Here is a 20,145-nt window from a genome sequence, read left to right as displayed (position 1 = left end):
TCCTCAGAAAGGGCGAAAGTTGTAACAACGACTTTCCAAGGCTGGTACTCAGCCCTGTATCACTTAATGCTTTTATCAATGATCTGAAAGGAAATGTAAAATAATCCTGGTGGGTTTTTTTGTATGTTGTGTGCAAGCAAGCATTAGAAGCTTCCATACAGCCATGTAACAGTCAAATCTGGGAACCATATGCAAGATGAAGGGTCCTACTGGCGGATACAACATCACACCAGAACAGCACTTCTATACAAGCTCTGAGCACCCGTGTGGCTAAAGAAATTAACATCGCCCTCAGAGGCATCAACGTGGATATTGCGTGGAAAAGGTGTATTATGTCTGTATTTCCTACTGGGGTGGTTGCTACAGAAGACTCTGATCAGTTCAGGAATTCCCATTCTCAAGCACGTTGTGAAAAACTGAAGAGCGCTCAGAGGCAACCCATGAAAGGAACACAAGAACTAAACCCCATACATTTAGTGCTTTTCAAAGAAAACAGCCTATGCATGCAGGAAATGTTAAATATTTGACCTAGTACTCACAAGCTGAACAAGATCCAATGGCTGGGAGTCAAAGATAGACAAATTATGACTAGAAATGAGACATCTTTAAATGGTGAGGATAACTAACTACTGACACAATTCATCAAAGACAATGGTGAATTGTTAACGTTCTTACAACTTAGTTGCCTCTGTTTAGGAATACCAAGCCCAGATATAATCTGCAGAATTCTCTTACTCATTTTCTTAACTAATACTCCTCTTGTCCAAAAGAGAAGCAGGTTGCTCTCAGTGACTTCATTTTACACTTTTATTTTTTGCACTGGCATAGAAATACAAGTTTTGTTGGTGTATCCATAGGGAATATACTGGTTTTTTGCACTGTAGCTCTTCTGTTCCTTCCTGCAACTTAGAGGCCAAATTACCTTTTAAACAAAGCTAGTTAAAATCTATTAAGGAGAAAACATATTCCAGAACTGTTCCTTAAACTTGCTGGGACAGGAGAAAATTAAACACCAAGCTGAAAGCTTTTCAGAGCTTCAGGTTCTCAGAGTTCCTGATCTCAGCCAACAGATATGCATGCAAGCACATTTCCCATTGCGAGGGGCACCCCAAGCTCCCACGAGACCTGGATTAGCTGCTGTGGCTGCTCTTCATTAAGCAGCAGTGTCCTTTGCAAGCACTGCCACACCCGCTTGTCAGCCGCTTTAACTTGTTCCAAAGGACTCTCGCCCCATGGGATAGCCCAGAAATTATTTCTTGGCCTCCCTCCTGGAGAAGGGAGAGGATTGGGAGTAGGTTCCTAAAGGGTTTTCTGGGAAAGCATCAAGTAATGAATGGTTGTGCCAACTAATCTGCTGTGGGAACAGGGTAAAGCTGTGCAACAGGTCACTAGGTTCTTCATTTGCACCAGTTAGTTCAAGTGCCAGAGCATGGGAGAGCAAGCAAACAAGCAGGAGTCCGGTCGTGCACAAGTTAATTTCAAAGCAGGCTTTTACCAAAGCTCTGCTAATCTAATGAAATTCCTAAATATTAACGTCTAATGAAATTTCTGCCACTCCTCTAAACTGGTATTTTTATAAAACGGTCTGCACAAACACTCTTTAAAAATTCAGCTGTTTCAGACCACTGAAAATGTTTGCCATAGAAAACACTGAAGAAAAAAGCATTCATTTATCAGCAAAAAGATTCAAAAAATTTTAAAATGAGCCCTTGGTTACTTCCTGCATTATTTATATTCCCTACCAAAAACGTCACTAGTTTCACACTTTCACACCTTCCAAAAACATCCTTCCAATCCTCTACAAAATTACTATCCTTTGAACTCTATGCCTCTGCACCCAACACATTTCCTGCTTCCTGAAGCATCTTCAAGTGAAATGCTTGTAGTTCACCCTTAGCCTTACGAAAATAACAACCATATCAGAAGGGGCTGAGCAAAGCGGAGGAGAGGCCACACCATTCACGTTTGGTGCATGCAGCTTTTTACTCCACTGAAAGATAAACTGCCATCTGTGTTGGCAAGGGAGGCAGTCTGGCAGAGTTACCCTCCAGAAAAACCCTCTAGAAATAGCTCCTCTTCTTCAGCTAATGACGTGACTGAAAGGAGTCCTCCCTTTGCGCAAGTGACCCAGTGGCCGGCCTGGCTCCCAGGAGAGGTGGTGGGAAAAGATGACTTGGCACGAGGGACTGCCTCCTGCTGAGAGGCACTGAGAGAAGAGTGAGCTGGGTGAGAGTAACTCCATCTCTCTGCCTAGAGCTGGAAGATGCATCTGCCATGGAAACAAGGGAGATCCTGGCTAAAAGACAACTCTGACCAGGTCTATTAAAACCTGACTGTATTTGACCGGAGCACAGCCCTCTCAAGGCCAGTCCCAGGGCTTCTTCCTGCACCCAGCTGTGCGTACATCAAGAACCACAAATTATTGCTTATGCGCAGCCAGATACAACGATGCTGGGCTCAATCAGCGCAGCTCACTGCTGTGCCCCTCATTTGCAACTTCAGCTCTGAGTCTAACCACTCTGTACGTGTCCAGGCTGCGCAAACACGCTCCTATCCTGCTGCAGGCCAGTCTGAGCAATGTTAGGAGTGGCACAAGTGGATACTGAAGGGAAACAAAAGTTTACCATAAGCCTACGTTTAGTTATCAGGAGCATTCAGAGCAACAAGACAAAGGTCTGTAAGCTTGCAACTTCCCAACCCACCTTCACAGTCCTGGGAAAACCCCAAATTTTTCTAGCCAAGGGGCATAAATCCAGCAAAAGCTAGCGAGACTTCAGAGGAAAACTTATTTTCTGTGATGCTCAATAGCCCTCTCAGAATGGTGGTCACTTGATTTTTTTTGCAGTTTGACACTTTCTCGAGTTTCAGCATGGTCTTTTTTTTTTGAAGGGACTGTCTATAGATTTTATAAAACGTGGCGCACTGTCAGCAATGCTCCCAAGAGAGTAATAATTTCATGGTGGTTAGGTGGTTCCTAACCATAATGCAGGACAATAAAAATGTTATTTTATTAAATATTAATCCCTCCCTACATGACTCAAACTTTCTGATTGCAGAGAACTTGGAGACTGTGAAAGGGCCTGAGGAACTGGTGGTGGAATCTCGTTTCCAGGAGTCCTGTCAAAGTCTTAATGACTGCAAGTCATTAACATCCAAGCAGCCTTCAGTAATTTCTTTGCAATTACCTAGTGGCCTCTCTTTGCAGTCATCCCTAGTGCAAATACACTTCTTGCAGCAGGTGCAGAATGAACAGGAAAGCTTTGGTACAGAAACGTAACTATCTTCACACCTCCTAACTGCAACCCTCTCAGGCCAGGAGGAAGGCACTGAGCCAATGTGAGAAAGTGCAATTTGTAGATAAGCAGTCAGCTTGGGATCACATTCCTCGCAACAGATAAAACGAAAGGAAATCAATCTCTCATGGCCACTGACCGTGAAAGAGGAGGATTTTACAACACTGAAACAGCTCCGAGACAAACACATGCAAGCAAAGTGACAAGGGCAGTGAGTGACAACCCTGCCCTGCTACCCCCAGCTTTTCTTATTAAACAGCCAGCTGACCACTTTGATTAAAAATACACGTGTGTCATGGGAAGTCACAGCTTAACTGCATCGGCCTACACTGCAATGTGCTGAACACAACGTCCAAACGCACAATTCATTCAGCTGAAACGGGAAATTGCAGCAGCAAACAAGCCTGGCTGAGAACTCGGTGACCTCTGCCTGCTGATCTTCCTGCAGACTGCCTGCAGGATGTGGGCCCAGGTCCCCTCTGGGAAGCCACATAGGAAGGAGTACCTCACAACTTCAGGTGGTTAGAAAACTGCTTGCTCTGCAAAGCTACCGGAAGCAAGGCACACTATCCTGAACCTCCTCAGCTGAACAATGCACCAGGCACTTCAGGAGACAGGCTAAGGAAGCAACAGGAGAGGGAACTACTCACTCACTGCAGTAAAAATAAGTCAAGTCACAGTGCAGAGGCTCTGCCTCTTCCGTAGTTTCTAGTAAGACAGGGTGGTGATGGGTGTCTTGGTTTTTATAAACACAAATATTAAATGCACAAAGATTTCCAAGGCTGGCTTAAATTCCTTATTATCCACTGTGTGTTTCCCTTAAGAGGTCACCGATCCTTTTGTTTGAAAATGACTTCAAAATTGTCACAGATGTTTGCACTTTATTCCCTACAGCAAAAACTATTATCTGACCTAGTTGGTATCAGAAAGCCAGCAGCCTCATGAGATGAATGGACTTTCTCCTCATAGCAAAAGCAGATACAAAAAAAATGAACAAGATGACAAAATAAAGAATCCTTCTAGCTGAGAGGGCAATGCCTGAGACACAGAAAGGGAGTCAGTTTTTTTCAGCTTTGTTACTCAATTGCTGAGCATTCACTGTAGTCCCTTTCTGGTTTCTAAGGCTGCTAGATGCTGTCCCAGGAAACAGGAAAAGCTAATATACTTGTCTTATGGACCAAAAGAAGAACTTTCTCCATATGCATGTTATTGCATTAAAGTGCTGCTTTCTACATCTAACAGTCATCAAATCTTTGTTTCATTTATGATTCTTGTTGCTTCCAAGATGCACCCCAACTGCTGTGGCACAGGTCAGGGCACTGGATTCAAAATGTTCTGCATCCCACAAGCCATAATTTGTGACCAGGTAAATCCTGCATAGAGAGGCAAAGTTAAGATGGCTAGAGGTAAACAGGAAGGTTAGAACACTGTAATGGACAAAGTCTAATCTAAAGGACTAATCTGTGCAGGGTGGAAGAGAGAGGGCAAATGCTTGGAAAAGTAAACTGAAATCCACCTGGTGACTTGCATGGAAAAAAATCTACGTAATTACACGTTTCTGTGACTGTCATTACATCTTGGCTATAGACAGGGGAGAAGAACCCAGGAAGAGCTGAGACCACACCCTGACTCACCATTCACAGTCACCTACCTTGGAGAGGCACATAAATCATGTCTTTGTGGCTGTGTTTTTAGAAAACTGAATGCTTTTATTAACAACTCATTGTGTAAGGCAGTTCCTACTGCCAGCATCTCACAATGCAAGAAAGAAGGGAATTGATTGCATAGGAGGGTGGAGACAAATGTACTCTCAAAGTTAAATGAGTCAGCTTGGAAAAACTAACTCAACACAACCTAAAGAGAGAAAGTGACAAACAGCAACAATACCTTACATAAAATGTCCTTTCTGTGGGCTCAGAGCAGGGCCCACCAGAGGCGGCTGCCAAATGATGCAGAAGGCAACCGCCCTCACCACCTCCCCACCGACCTCTTTCCAGACCTTTGCTCCTTCCCTGAGCAGTTTTCTCGAAGAATCCATGGCTGTCAGAGGGCAGCCCTGCCGGCTGCCTGGCTGCAATCCCTTATGTAAACCTGCCAGCAAGGCTCCTGAGCGATAAGGCAAATTATTACTTTGGATAGGGACTGAACGTACTGGCATGACAGACTTCAAAAACAAAAAAAACCCAAACCTAAACAAAAATAGTCAGCTAAGCAAACAACACCAGCCCCCCTGTTTGATTTGTTCTGGCAACAACAGGCACCCAAGTTCTTATCACATGCCAGAGAATAATGGTAAGTTTTGGCTTGCCTTGGTTTTAAACCGCAGCTGCTAAAAGGAAAGCCAACAAATAGGGAAAGTGTTTATAGTAAGCACAAACTTCTCACTGTACAAATACATGTGTTTTCATACTTCAACAATTAACAGCAAGAACATGCAGTATCATTAAGAAGAGGGTGCAGCAGGCTACATTAACCCACCCCTTATTTTAGGGAGGCTAGTACAGCATGTGATCCCTTTATTTGCAGGACATAGACTAGATATAAGGATCTTTGTGAATAAAAGGTTGATGTAAACAAACCTTCTCTTTAACAACATGCACATGTTAGAAGGCCAGCACGGGGTATCTGTGCTGGCAAATCTCATTGCAGCTGTGACTGCAGCCACAAACAGGACTTTATGATCTTTGGCACAGAAAGACACAGCTAGAAAGTACTGGAGAAGGTGGCTTGCTTACTGAATGACTGCCGTGGTTGCTCTAAGCTTTGGCTCTCAGGAACTGCACAATGTTTTTCACAAAGTTTGCTGCCATGCATGCACCCATTCCCCAGCACCTGACCACTACTAGCAAGGAAGGGTACCCGGTCGCACTCCTTTCATCGATATTTCCACCTAGGGAGCACGCACAGAGCCCAGCAGCACCACAAACACCAGGGTGCCCTTCCACTGAGGGATCCTCCTTCAAAACTAGACTGCAAAGAGACACAGCTCCAGCAAGTGCTAGAAAAGCCATATACAACAGCACAGCCTATTTCAGCGCCCTTTCCCAGGCAAAAGATCCAGGATGGTGACAACAAAAGTCTGCAGAGAGCATGCACCTCTGAGCCAGCATCAGGAAAGGCATTTCTGCTCACCATCAACAATCCCCTGCCTCACATTTTGGCTGCATGAAGCATTTTCTCTCCTGCCTGAAGGCTATCCCTTTTCTTCGCTTGTATATCAAGTTTAGCACGAAAAGGCTAAGAGCATTGCTTGCAAGAGGGCCTCCTAACTTGGTATCCACTTAAATCTTGATATAATCCTACCCCTGAAGTAAAATCCATTTGAATCTGTTATTTGAAGCACTTAAGTTTTAGCATCTCCAGGCACATCCAAAATCACTCCAGTTCCTACTGCAGTTGTGTATGCCCCTTCTGAACCAGAGCTTTGAGCAGACCTTTTCCTTCTAGATAGTAGAAAGAAAGAGGGACCCAAACAGGGAATCTGAGCTTCACAGAGCTGCAAGCCCACCCTAGCCCCCTCTCACGGAGGGCCTGGTAAAGCCCAGGGAGCCCCTACCTACATCCTAGTCCCAAAGCTGCTGCCTCCCCCAGCTCCTGAGGTCTCCAGTGTGGGTCTTGTGGCTCGCAACCAGGTAAAGATAAAGTAGGTGTGTGGTTCCCAGGGTCCAGAAGTTTGGCTGCCCTGCTCTGAAGCTCTGCACAGGAGCTCTTGCAAAAATGATATAAGCCTCACAGAAATATGTAACAGGCTGCATATTGCCTGCAGACTGTTGTCCTTCTTTCAGAGGACCAGTCTCTTCTCTCCTGCCCCTTCCTTCCCTTCTTTCTCCACTGTTTTGGGATTTACCTGAAGACTGCATTACAGATATGTTTTTCTGCTACTGCATAATTAGCAGTTTGCCCTTAGCTATAACAACCAGGCAATTTTCAAGAAAACATGTAAATTATATGCTAGTGGGGATTATGGGTACGTATAGTTAATCCACGTATTTTGGTCAGAAAAAAGAGTAAGATAACAGTTGTGAAGAGAAGGTGATACAGATTTTATGCTCTGCAATATGTTTTGACTGCAACTGATATTTCACATATTTCAAATGACAGCAGCACCTTCAAAAAATTCCTGCAAGGAGGAATATCATACCTGTAAGGAGGCGTAACATATCTTCCAATATTTAAAAAACTGGTAAGCCATTCTAGAAGACATAGTCACAACTGTAGCTGCTACTTAATATGTGGATCTTCGTTTTAAGGTCAACTGTATGAAGACACATACTGAGAGGTATTTTAAATAGTATCAAAAAATACTAATCAACCAGAAGTCTCTCATTTTCTCCCTGAAGACCTCTGCTCTAGTGTCAAATGAAACTGACAATTTATTAAGGATTACAGTCCTCGCTGGGGGGGGCTTATGGGCTTAGTGTGTCTGGTTATTTCTTCACTGTTATACTTGTGAGCCTGCTAAAGGTGGAGTTCTGCATCTACTGTTCTGTGTAGCCCTTCATCGTCTTCTAATCCACCCATATCCTGGTATCTGAGCATGGAAAGGGAACAAACCACAAGCATTTTCATGAAACAGCAAAATATTATCATTGCCAAGAACAACCTTTATTCTTTGCTAACAAAGATCATATGATAGCTGAGCAGATACAGTCATTTCACTAAAACGTATCTGATAATTACATATAATTAATGATAACATTTATTTAAGAACTGTTAGTACCTTGTGACACAAACCCCCCCAGCAAGAATAGCAGCATGTTTGCAAAGCACTTTATAGTCTAAGTCAGATGCTAGAGTTCTTCTGCTGAAAAAGGTGAAAACTCCTAATGTAGCCTTGCACGGAGGTAAGACCAGGTAATACCTCACTTGTGAGCTTAGATTACACAGGAGTGACACAAGGCTGCCAAAAGCACATTTAAAACCACTCCTGATGTATCAGAGCACTACATTAATGCCAGGGAAGCGGGGTTTCTGACTGTTGCACAGACAGCTGTCCCTGAAGCGTGTTAGGTCTGCTAGAGACCTCTCTCCCCTCTTCTTCTTAGGGGTGGTCCAGTGCCTCCTCTCCACCCCTTCCTGCCCAACAACCTGCCATCCTGGAGCTGGGTAGAAAAGAGCAAGCACTACCTACTCCTCCTTCAAGCAGCAGCAGTAGATCACTGACAGAAAAGTACTGGAAGTTAACAGCAGTGCAGATACTCAACCCAATTAGGTAAATATGTACAGAAGCATGATACAGGACAGAAAACTAGGGCATTCTTGAATAAAATGGGATTACAAGAGAATTAATTGCTACACCTTATTAATTCCCCAGATAAAATTAGAGATGCAGACATCTTTCATCTCAAGGCCTGAGCATGGAGATTAGGCTTCTGCCTAATTACAAACACATCTCATTTGGTGCTTAATGTCCTGTGCCAGTATTGGCCCAACTATGGCATACTTCAACAGTACTTACAGTACTAAACAGAAATTAGGAAAAATTTCTTTACAGAAAGGGTGGTCAAGCATTGGAACAGGCTGCCCAGAGAGGTGGTGGAGTCCCTATCCCTGGAAGTGTTCAAAAAACGGGTAGATGTGGCACTTCGGGATATGGTTTAGTCTAGTCTGCCCTTGATTGGTTTAGGTGGGCTTGGTAGTGTAGGTTAATGGTTGGACTGGATGATCTTAAAGGTCTTTTCCAACCTAGACGATTCTATGATTCTATGATTCTACTCTTCTAAGGAATTACACATTGACAGGAAAGTACGAATTCCTACAGCACATAATTATGTCTTTTGGGGAATGTTCTCCTAAAAGAATCACGATTTTTTGGGGCACCTCATGAAGTATGTCAGTCACGCATATCTTCCCAGACACGCGACTCAGCAGTCCTTTGTTTCAACTCTCAAGGACTAGATTTCCTTTTACACCTTGCAACATGTAAAGGAGTACAGGCAGGGGCACACTCTCTGCCAAGCTCCAGCATACCAATGCAAGAGGCCCTGACTTCTGACCCAGCCCCACCTGCTTGGCCCTGTCTAGCTGGTAGACCTGTATTGCCTTTTCAGTTTTGCCAGCTAACCTGCTTTGGTAATTGTTTCCTAACTGGTCTCAGTCAAAAGGAGCTGGATTAATGAAGATGTGTAAACGAACCTGATGTCTTCTGGCTGCAGGAGTTTTGGGGGCAGGCTTGGGGACAGTAAACCACACAGCTGACACAGCTAGAAGTTAAAGAGCATGTGTGCTTGCAAAGGCTAGAAGCCGGATTTGACATCTATGCTTCGCCACCATCATTATGATTCAAAATCTGGTGTTAGTGCACAATTTCCTAACTTGTCCCACCATTATTATGAATCAGAATCTGGTATTAAGGCATAATTTGCTAACTAGTCTCGTAAGCTGAGTGCTGTCTGTCTGCACTAGTGCTGAGAATAGCACCCTTCTCCTGCTTACAGAGTGAAGTCACTCAGTTACGTGTCTGGCAGCACTGCCTCTGCTTTGTGTTCTGCGTTGGTATGCAGAGACACTGCGGTGTCGTGTTTCATGACATGTAAATAGCACTATTTCCCACATTAGGCCAACCCCGTATTTCTGTAGCATACAGCAATTTCCCACAGTAACCTGAATCCTTCATGTGCTGCACTAGACACGAGTAGAAAGGGAACGACAGACTCAATTCAATATCCCGAGAACAACGAAAAGATAGTGGTTCAGTCTGATGTTCAGGGTACAAGAAACCAAATTGCCCATGACCTGTTCACCTCATTGACAAAGTGCCAGCAATCAAAACTCAAGATACTCTTTCAGATAGATACTCTTATAGATGCTCTAGACAGAGACTCTTATAGATAAATTCAGATAGAAACTCTTACAGAGACTCTATATTCTTTTATTCTCTGCCTTGTCTGAATAACAAGTACTACTATCATCATTCCTGCCAGACAGATAAAACCCCTCAAAACCCCCTTCCTTTTTGAATTGAGAATGGGAATAAAGTCAGCCATCTGTTAAGATTTAAACTGGGCAGATCAAATAGACTTAATTACTGAGAGGAGAGAGTTCACATTTTGGTTGCATCTTGTGCTCGGTGTAATTTCTAGTGCCTGATCTTAGAATCATCGAATTGTTTAAGTTGGAGAAGACCTTTAAGATCCTCCAGTCCAACCATTAACCTAACACTACCAAGTCCACCACTAAACCAATTAAGAGTAGAGTAATAATTAATTTCATGTTTCCTGGCTTGGTGGCTGGATTATTTTTTAATCAAAGTGAAAACTAGGAATCATTAAGGTTGGAAAGGATCTCTCAGATCATCAGTCCAACCAGCAACCCAACACCACCATGCCCACTAAACCATGTCCCAAAGTGCCACATCTACCTGGTTTTTGAACACTTCCAGGGATGGCGACTCAACCACTTCCCTGGGCAGCCTGTTCCAATGCTTGACCGCTCTTTCCATGAAGAAATTTTTCCTAATATCCAATCTAAATCTCCCCGGCGCAGCTTGAGCCCATTTCCTCTCATTCTGTCGCTAACTACTTGGGAGCAGAGACCAACACCCACCTCACTACAACCTCCTTTCAGGTAGTTGTAGAGAGCAATAAGGTCTCCCCTCAGCCTCCTCTTCTCCAGGCTAAACAACCCCAGTTCCCTCAGCCGCTCCTCAGAAGACCAGGTCTGGTGCTCCAGACCCTTCACGAGCTTCGTTGCCCTTCTCTGGACACGCTCCAGCACCTCAATGTCTTTCTCGTATTGAGGGGCCCAAAACTGGACACAGTATTCCAGGTGCGGCCTCACCAGTGCTGAATACACAATCACTTCCCTGCTCCTGCTGGCCACACTATTCCTGATACAAGCCAGGATGCTCTTGGCCTTCTTGGCCACCTGGGCACACTGCTGGCTCATGTTCAGCCGGCTGTCGACCAATACCCCCAGGTCTTTCTCCACTGGGCAGCTTCCCAGCCACTCTTCCCCTGTAGCGTTGCATGGGGTTGTTGTGACCGAAGTGCAGGACCCGACACTTGGCCTTGTTGAACCTCATACAGGTGGCCTTGGCCCATCGGTCCAGCCTGTCCAGGTCCCTCTGCAGGGCCATCCTACCCTCCAGCAGATTGACACTTGCACCCAATTCGGTGTCATCTGCAAACTTACTGAGGGCACACTCAATCCCCTCATCCAGATTGTTGATAAAGACACTGAACAAGACTGGCCCCAAAACTGAGCCCTGGGGAACACCGCTTGTGACCGGTCGCTAATTGGATTTAACTCCATTCACCGCAACTCTCTGGGCTCGGCCACCCAGCCAGTTTTTTACCCGTTTTTTTACTTTGATCAGTCCTGCCCATCTGCGCCCCTTCACCAAACAGGCCACGTTCATATGCTTGAAAATTTATATTGGAAAGGCAAACTAAAGCACACAGCTGGCTTTGTAAGGAACCTGTTGGAATGTGTAGCTTCAACAGGGATACGGACATTAATTTCCCCTACACCCCAGCATACTGTCTTTGTAAGCATCAATGGAAAAAACGTGTTCAAAATGCTCAGAGCTGGAGGTGCAGGTACAGAACAAAGAAACAAATGCAAAGACAAAAAAGGAGCACTAACCTGGAGAAAAACGCATCACTGTTAATGAAGGAGATTTCATCTGTTAAATCCATCTCCTTCCAACATGAACCACTGTCTGTTAATCGGAGGCTGACCTGAGGTATTCCATCTGACAGGCCTGGTTGTGGCACTAGGCACGTTTGGCTGGATCCTTCCATTGTGGACTTTGTCATCTACAGAAGCAAAGAGAGAGAAAAACAAAATGTGAAAGGAAGACAGGGCAGAGCAGCCTTTGCAGATAATCTGTAACAGAAAGACATTCTGTACCAGTGTACAAAGAGCAAAGAATATGACAATGTGCAAAATAATAATATAAAACACATATAAATCAAACATTCTGCTTGATAAAGACTGTTTAAAGAAAAATAAAGGTGTGTCTATTGAAAGAACAGGGACAAGAGTTAAATTAAAAAAAGGAAGGTAAGTACAATAAAAAGACTAAAAAACTTTCCATTGAATTTGCTTCTTGACACAACTGGAGAAACAGGTGGTAAAAGCAATTACACAACTCTTCTCAAACCCCCTCCCATCCTTTTTAATGGCAGTTGATGTCAACAAGTGCCCTGGAAGGAAATTTCTCAGGCCGTGAATTTTCTGGATTGATGTTCTTTGCTGATACAGCCAGGACACCGAGTTGGAAGCTGGGCTCCCTAAATCCAAGACAAAGTTTCCAAGCATCACTGAGCCCATCTACAGGAAGGCCAGGGCTCCTGCTCTGATCCTTCAACAGAAGCGGACAGAACTTAAGAAGACACAGTGCTGCATCAGATGGGTGGCCAGTATCAGCGGCAGATAAAGGATGCTCAGGGAGAAGAAGAGCAAGTTTGGAGGCCTCCCCCTCATGCACTGCCCCAGCTTTTGGCAATCTGTGGTATATGGCTTCTTTTGACTTGGAGGTTGCACCTGGTTCACTGTGTTTAACAGCAAACATCAAACCTAACCTTTGTGATTACATTCAGTTTTCTCTTGTGTTCACTTCTATCTTTAGCCTTTGCAAGATCCTATGGCTGGGAGTTTCACAACATTGTTAGATGATTAAAATCGGGTAAAAAAAGTACTTCTATTTTACATATGGTGACAGATAGTCTTTCCCTTGGTTTTGGAATTTGCAAATAATTGTTCCTTACCCACCTTCCCCATACCATTCTTGACTTTATACTGCTCCAGTAGTAGTCTCTAATCAGACAGAAAAATCCCAGTTTATATAGTCTCTCATTTTACAGAAGTCATTCTGATGCGTTTGATCCTTTTTGCTGCTTTTCTCTACACCTTTTCACCTTCTACTAAATCCTTTTTGAAATGTATGCGGAACTGCAGGCAGCATTATAAGTGTAGGTAGATTTAATGGTGGCTTCTGATCAAAACCCAACTTTTTATTTGCCTTCATGATTGCTTACTGAGCTGACAGCTGTGTGACGTTTCTGCAGTATCAAGATCTCGCTTCTGAAAACAATAACTAATTTGGAGCTCATCAGTATACACATTTATATAATTTGTGGGTTTTGTGGACATTAGTTAGCATATAGTGACGGAAATTCAACTAATCATTTTTTTCACTCAGTACAGAGTAAATTAGGAGCCAGCTTTTAGTTTTTTCTACCTTGAATAATTTTCTATTATCGGCACATTCATACTCCTTCTGGGTCATTATTGAAGCAACTGGATAACACAGATTCCAACAAAGGTCCTTGAGGGACTTCACTCTCTCCACTGATAAACCAACCATATATTTTTATTGCTTTCTAATTATTAATCCATAAAAAGTCTTTCCTTCTAATCACAAGACATCTTCGCTTCTTTAAAAACCTTTGATAGTCCTACCAAAACCTTCTGAAAATTCAAGTGCACTACATTGACTATACCTATCCACATGCTCACTGGCTCCTCTGTGACAATTTTTTCTCTAAAGAAGTAGTGCTGGTGCCTCCTAATGATTCTAATCATCTATTTGTTTACTAATTCTACTGCCTGCTATAGTTTCTACAAATCTGCTGTCACAACTTTCTGGATCACTCCTGAATCCTTTTCTGGGTTACCCTAAGATACCTGGCTTACCCTAAGATTTTTTGTAAAATTCTTGTGTTTACCTTGTTTCATAATGCTTTGTTTTGCTCACAGTTGTTTTCTAATGTTTTGTGTATGTTGAAAAGTTTCATGGGACAGAAAGCTGCTTCTAACTCAGCTCTGAAGAGAATAAACTGAAAAATAATAGGTATATCAGAGGCAAAGGGAAACCAGAGAAATAGGTTGAGAGAGCTTCCTGGTTTCAGCCTCTGGACTGCATGCTCTCAGTGAGATCCTGCCTTTGCTGATATCAGTAGGTGTTTTGCTCAGAGTCAAGATCTCACCCAGGGACCACTGCTGGCTTCCAGCAATACTCTGTTAGCCCATCGCCTGCAGCAGTCACTGACTGTTGACACCACAGGAACTGGTCACAGAGCACATGGACACCAGGCCATGGCTCTCAGCTGGTACAGAACAGCAGCAGTGCTGTGATTTAAAAGGGGAAGATCATGTCTGCGGGGAGGAGGGGAGGCAGGGAGCTACACATCGGCAGCATTACAGGAGGGAATCACAATGGGAGGCAGCAGGGCTTGGGTTCTGGAAGCACCAACTCACGAATTCTGCAAGCCTTTCTGCTCTACTGAAAACTTGCAGTCACTCATTTAGCTTTTCTGCAGCTAGAGGTGACTGTTGTCTGTCATGCCTGCACAGGGACATCTCTCATCGCGGTCTTTTGGTGCTACTTCACCACCACCTGCTAGAGCTGATGCCACACACACCAGAAAAGCTCTCCACCAGAGTAACAGGAAATAGTGACTATACATATGTACAAACCTCTAAACCAAAACAGTTCCTACACTGTCCTATTAGTACTTTACAGAAGCATACATGGGTCTAAGCACACAGGCAACTTCTATGATGTACCACATACACCAGCAACAATTGAAGCCTGGAAAACAGCAGGAAGCCAGCCTTTCCACCCCTTTCCACTGTGTGCATCCTGATTTTAAGAATGCAATTAACAAAGCTAAATAATTTTGCTACCAGGTACTGCATTTGTGGAATCTGCCTTACCCAACAAGAAGCGCTAGGAAACAGGCAACATTTGCCAAACAGCATGTACCAGATGCCCTCTGTGCAAATTGTTCGTGAACTTTACACTGATTTACAGAAGCTCCTTATACTGAAGAATTGCACAAAAAAACTATTTATTACTCTGGTGCTCTAAAAGATAAAAAAAAAGTTTTGGTACAGTCTTCAATTCCTCTCGCTTTGTGGCAGTAAAGGATCACTTAGATGTAGGCACTTTCAACAAAAGGCATGCCATTCACATATAAGCTCTCCAGAAAAATTCTGTTTGAAAGATCAGATTCAAATTTAGGATTACCACTGTATTTTTAGTGCACTTCAAAATCATTAAGAAGTGGAAGGAACCAGTGCTCTGCATCCTCTGTTCCAGATGATCTATAAGCTAGTATTTTGATACCTTTGGAAAACAGTATCATAGCATTGTAGTTATTTCTTTAGCAATATAGTCTATGAGTAATGGCAACTTATATCTGAATTAAACTTACATTTACTTTCTTTCTGTGCAAAACTGCTTTCAGTTGCATCAGTATAAAAATACATGTAGAAAAAAAGTATTCCTTGAACTCATACATATTAGAAGTTAAATAAACTTCTTCATTTAAGTAATGTGCCTTTAATCCTTATCAACAATAGGAAGGAACAATGTTCACTATCTCATTCTACAGCTTTTAGGGACCCTGTGAAAAAGCTACCTGCACAACTATTGTTAACAGCAGCACTTCACTGGGGTGCCACACGCCCATGGGTAGAAAAAGACTTCTGTAATTTGAATTCCTCACAAAGCAGATTAAAGAACTATGGACAGAGGCATCTTAAATGCTTTTTGGCTGGTGGAGCTCTCAAGAGAAAATTTGTTGGCAGATTTCTTTGTTCATGCACATGCGCAAGTTTTGTGCACGTGCGTATGTTTCATGCAATGAAGTTACCTTACAAAGTGAGGACAATACCTTGCAGACCAGCAATGCTGTGGGTCACTAATTATCAAGATGATACGGGGAAGACAAGTGTATTTAGTTGTTAAATGATAGGAAAGAGGAGGAGGGAAAAAGAAAAAAGAAAAAAAAAAAAAAAGATGGACACTTTATAAAGGATATTCTAATTTTCTCCAACACACCCCTTTTTGTGATCAGCCTAATGTGCAACCTTACCCTCTGGGGGATGTGGAGGATAGCCAGTGAAACCCCCAGGAGGGCTACTACAAAGGCACAAAAGAAATCTGTAAGAAGTTCAAGCATTAGTTTAAAAGGAAACAAAAAAAAGCCCCTATGGAAACTTGTTGCATGTTGTAACACATTTCTACAGGCTGTATCTTGTTACACTCTGTACCAAGTATTGTAGGAGGTTTGTAGTTACCTGTGCAGCACACCTTCATTTGCATTTTGCCTCCAGAGCAGGCAATCCACTGAATGACAAAGAAAGATTCAAGTGAGGTTTATAAAGGTTGTGAGTGGAAGAATCCCCCCATTCCCCAGGTAAGGACTACCCTTAACTACAAGGCAGTTGTTTTCAGTTCATAATGTTCTTAAAAATATTAACAAACAGAAAAGAAAGCCCCTGCCTATTCATTAAAATACCATCTTGTACAGCGGCTGTTTTGCTTCTCTCAAGAAGACTTCTGGAAACAGTATCATGCTTCGTGTTTTAGCTCACAGCCCTTCACCTTCGATTTATGCCGCTGCTAGGGTGGGGTTTTTTTTTCCCTTCAGGTTTAACAACGATCATCAAGCAAATGTTAACCTGACTTCATTGCTTGTCTGTTTGATCACTGTTATGAAATCTAGTTGGAGGCAAGTAACTAGCCTTAATGATCTGGATGATGGGGCGGAGCGTACCATCAGCAAGTTTGTGAATGACACAAAACTGGGAGGAGTGACTGACATGCCAGAGGGTCGTGCTGCCATCCAGAGGGACCTCAACAGGCTGGAGAAATGGGCTGACAGGAACCTCATGCAGTTCAACAAAGGTAAGTGCAAACTCCGGCACCTTGGGAGTAACAACCAGTACGTGCTGGGGGCTACCCAGCTGGAAAGCAATTTGGTAGAGAAGGACCTGGGAGTCCTGGTGGATAAGAAGTGGACCATGAGCCAGCAATGTGCCCTTGCCACAAAGGCGGCCAATGGTGTCCTGTGCTGCATTAGGAGTGTTGCCAGCAGGTCAAGGGAAGTGACCCTTCCCCCCTACTCAGCACTGGCGAGGTCACACTGGAGTGCTGGGACCAGTTCTGGGCTCCCCAGTGTTGTACAAGAGAGACATGGACATACTGGAGAGAGTCCCACAAAGGGCCACAAAGATGAAGAAGGGACTGGAGCATCTTTCCTCTCAGGAAAGGATGAGAGAGCTGTGACTGTTTAGCCTGGAGAAAGGCGGCTCAGGAGGGATCTTATCAAACTGTACAAATACCCGAAAGGAGGGTGTAAATAAGATGGAGCCAAGCTCTTTTCAGTGGTGCCCAGTGACAGGGCAGGAGGCAATGGGCACGAGGCAATGGGCACAAATTGAAACACAGGAGGTTCCCTCTGAACATCAGGAAACACTTTTTCACTATGAGGGTGACCGGGCACTGGCACAGGCTTCCCAGGGAGGTTTTGGAGTCTCCATCCGTGGAGATATTCCAAAGCCATCTGGATGTGGTCCTGTGCACCTGGCTCTAGGTGATCCTGCTTGAGCAGGGGGGTTGGACAAGATGACCCTCAGAGGTCCCTTCAACCTCAACCACTCTGTGATTTTGTAATTTCGCCTCTGACATTCTCATCTCTCCAGCAAATGAACTGAACATATGAATTGCTGCATACTGAGATGCCTAATGTGGTGTGGCATGTGTCAGAGGAGCATTTTGTCCTAGCCAAAATCTAACCAATATGGTCTGCCAAAGAGAAATCTATAAATCTTTGTAATAAAAAGCTTCACTTTGGAAGACAACACCAATAAATCCAAGGACAACCCCAAAGAATAGGAATGTTTTGGCTGAAGGCAAATAATTTTATATTTGCCTCCTCAAAGTTTTTTATCTGGTGAATCTTAACCTCAAACTGCATTTGACAAAGATCAGATTCAGCCTGAACCAGGTATGTTGTGGGCTGTTATGTTATAGCTACAAGCTGCGGCTGCTGAAAGCACGGGCTATGCTGAAGTCTGCTCCTCTGTAATTTAAAATACATCTTCATTCTCAGCTAAATACAAGTAAAATAGTATCAGATGCTACTGACAATTAAAGGGACCATCCCAGTAAAGGATAATCAAAACACCAAAGAGCAGACAACTACGAGGAATTATTACACCATACATCCTGCATTTGGCTTTCAAGTTTTGCTGTCTCAGAAAGTTCAGATGCAAGGAACTGTGTTTGCAGTTTTAATAGATACCAGTCAGTTTTATAACCAGTATAAACATACATCATGATGGGTGTTGAAGAAAGTGCAAGAAAACCTTTCCCCTAGAGGCACAAGCTGACCAGTCAAGGTGGCATTATCCCACACATACCACTGCCAAAAGTCTTCATAACTGACTGGGTGCATCACAGAGATGTTTCATCTCCCTGTGAGGCATGAGAAGTTCCTGGGTTCAAAGATCAAAGATAAATACGCCATATATTCTAAAGATCTGATGTGGTATGGTGACTCTAATCTTTCTCTGTTCTTGAAGAACAGGGACTGCTCCATACCAAGATGAGTCTGGAGAGCTCTGTACCTATGCATTGACACAGAGTAAAGATACAGATCCTTAGCACAGGTCATCCTGCTTTTCTGAGTACCTCACTCATCTTCTCAAGCAGGAAAAAGAAAAGCTTCCAATATCCCAAGCTATGCACGAACACATAAATAATGAGGACATTTCATACCCATTTGAGTAAGTAATTACGAAGTCTAAATGCAGAACTTTTGGAAGAAGCTAGCTGTGAGTTTATATTTAAATGTCATAATTGAAAGGATGATAAAGATGTTTCCATAAGGTTATCACCAAAAAACCAGGAGGTTTTTAAAACATATACAGCACATTATTTTATTTAATACTGCAAGAACATAGTACTCTTCCAGACAAGACAGAAACCACACTCAAAACTTCCGTAATAAACAAGTGGTATTCAGAGTTGTCCACCAAAACAAAGAGATACATATTACCCTTTGACAGAAACCTCACTCAAAAACTTCCTTAGTAAACAAATGGTACTCTTAAGAGTTGTCCACCAAAACAAAGAGGTCCATACTACCTTTTGAAGGGCTTCATATTTTGTCAGCCTAGGGCTCTTTCAGCTTACAAGTAGTGTATATCAATACAAATATTCTATAGAATAGAAAAAGGCATATTTCTTTGAAAAAAACTAGGCATGGCTGAGCAATGTAGGGAAATTCAGCATGTTGTTTTCTTTCTCACCCTAGTCTCAATTTGGCTAGCTATCAGCACAAACCTTACATGTCAATCTACCTAGCACTCATCAGTGTTACCTCTGCTTCATGAACGACTGAGAAAGGGAGACCATTAGCCAGATGTACCTCTTGCCTGACAGCTAACCAACCTGGTTCAACCAGTTCACTCCAGTCAAATAACCAGGGAATGAGCCACCTGCCAAAGTTGCCCAGGCTTGGTATTTGGCCACTGATACCTCTTGAAACAAATATATTACATTTACTCCATGTAAAACACCAACCATGTCAACGGAATTTCTAATCACACACACACATAGCTGTAAGCTCTCTTAAGTAAGAGTTACTTAATGGTAACGACAATGACAGTGAATTATATCAGGCCTTGCTTGGAGACACAGACTTTTGCTGGAGGGTTTAGGTCATCCTAAGTTGTCCCAGAGAATCAGGTGGACGTTCCTGCTGAGACAGCAAAGCCCTTCAAGTCATTCAGTGAACAGACCAAGTATTTATGCTGCACTTGCGTTGCTCTCCAAAGCTTCATAGTGCAGCCAGCTCTCACACACCACCAGCTTCACCACCATTTTGTTGCAGTCAGGGACTTCTGGGATGAATCTGGATGGGATGAATCTCCTGCAGCTGTGAGGACCATGTATCTTCCGAGCCCAAAGGGCTTTCACAGGCAGGGATAATTCTGCAGTGAGATTTTCCAGTTACATTCCTCTCACGCTTCTTATATTATTCTCTCACTTTCTATTCCTATGCTCCAAAGGAGGGCCTGATTCATTACACTACTGGCCATGGCACAGAAT

At 43.3% G+C, this 20,145-nt stretch overlaps 1 protein-coding gene across 1 annotated transcript in view; it reads right to left on the bottom strand.

The window, feature by feature from the left end:
• The window catches only part of FAM13A (family with sequence similarity 13 member A), a 135,505-nt gene that overhangs the window by 63,491 nt on the left and 51,869 nt on the right, over positions 1-20,145 (bottom strand). The window contains exons 6-8 of the mRNA XM_075709479.1: positions 11,920-12,052; positions 11,290-11,304; positions 11,160-11,175 (exon numbers count right to left, since the gene is read on the bottom strand). Coding sequence (XP_075565594.1) covers positions 11,160-11,175; positions 11,290-11,304; positions 11,920-12,052 — 164 coding nt within the window. The remainder of the gene's footprint in view (positions 1-11,159; positions 11,176-11,289; positions 11,305-11,919; positions 12,053-20,145) is intronic.

The sequence above is a fragment of the Pelecanus crispus genome, chromosome 4 (genome assembly GCF_030463565.1).
Source record: "Pelecanus crispus isolate bPelCri1 chromosome 4, bPelCri1.pri, whole genome shotgun sequence".
NCBI lineage: Eukaryota > Metazoa > Chordata > Aves > Pelecaniformes > Pelecanidae > Pelecanus > Pelecanus crispus.
This window is presented reverse-complemented; position numbering and strand designations above follow the sequence as displayed.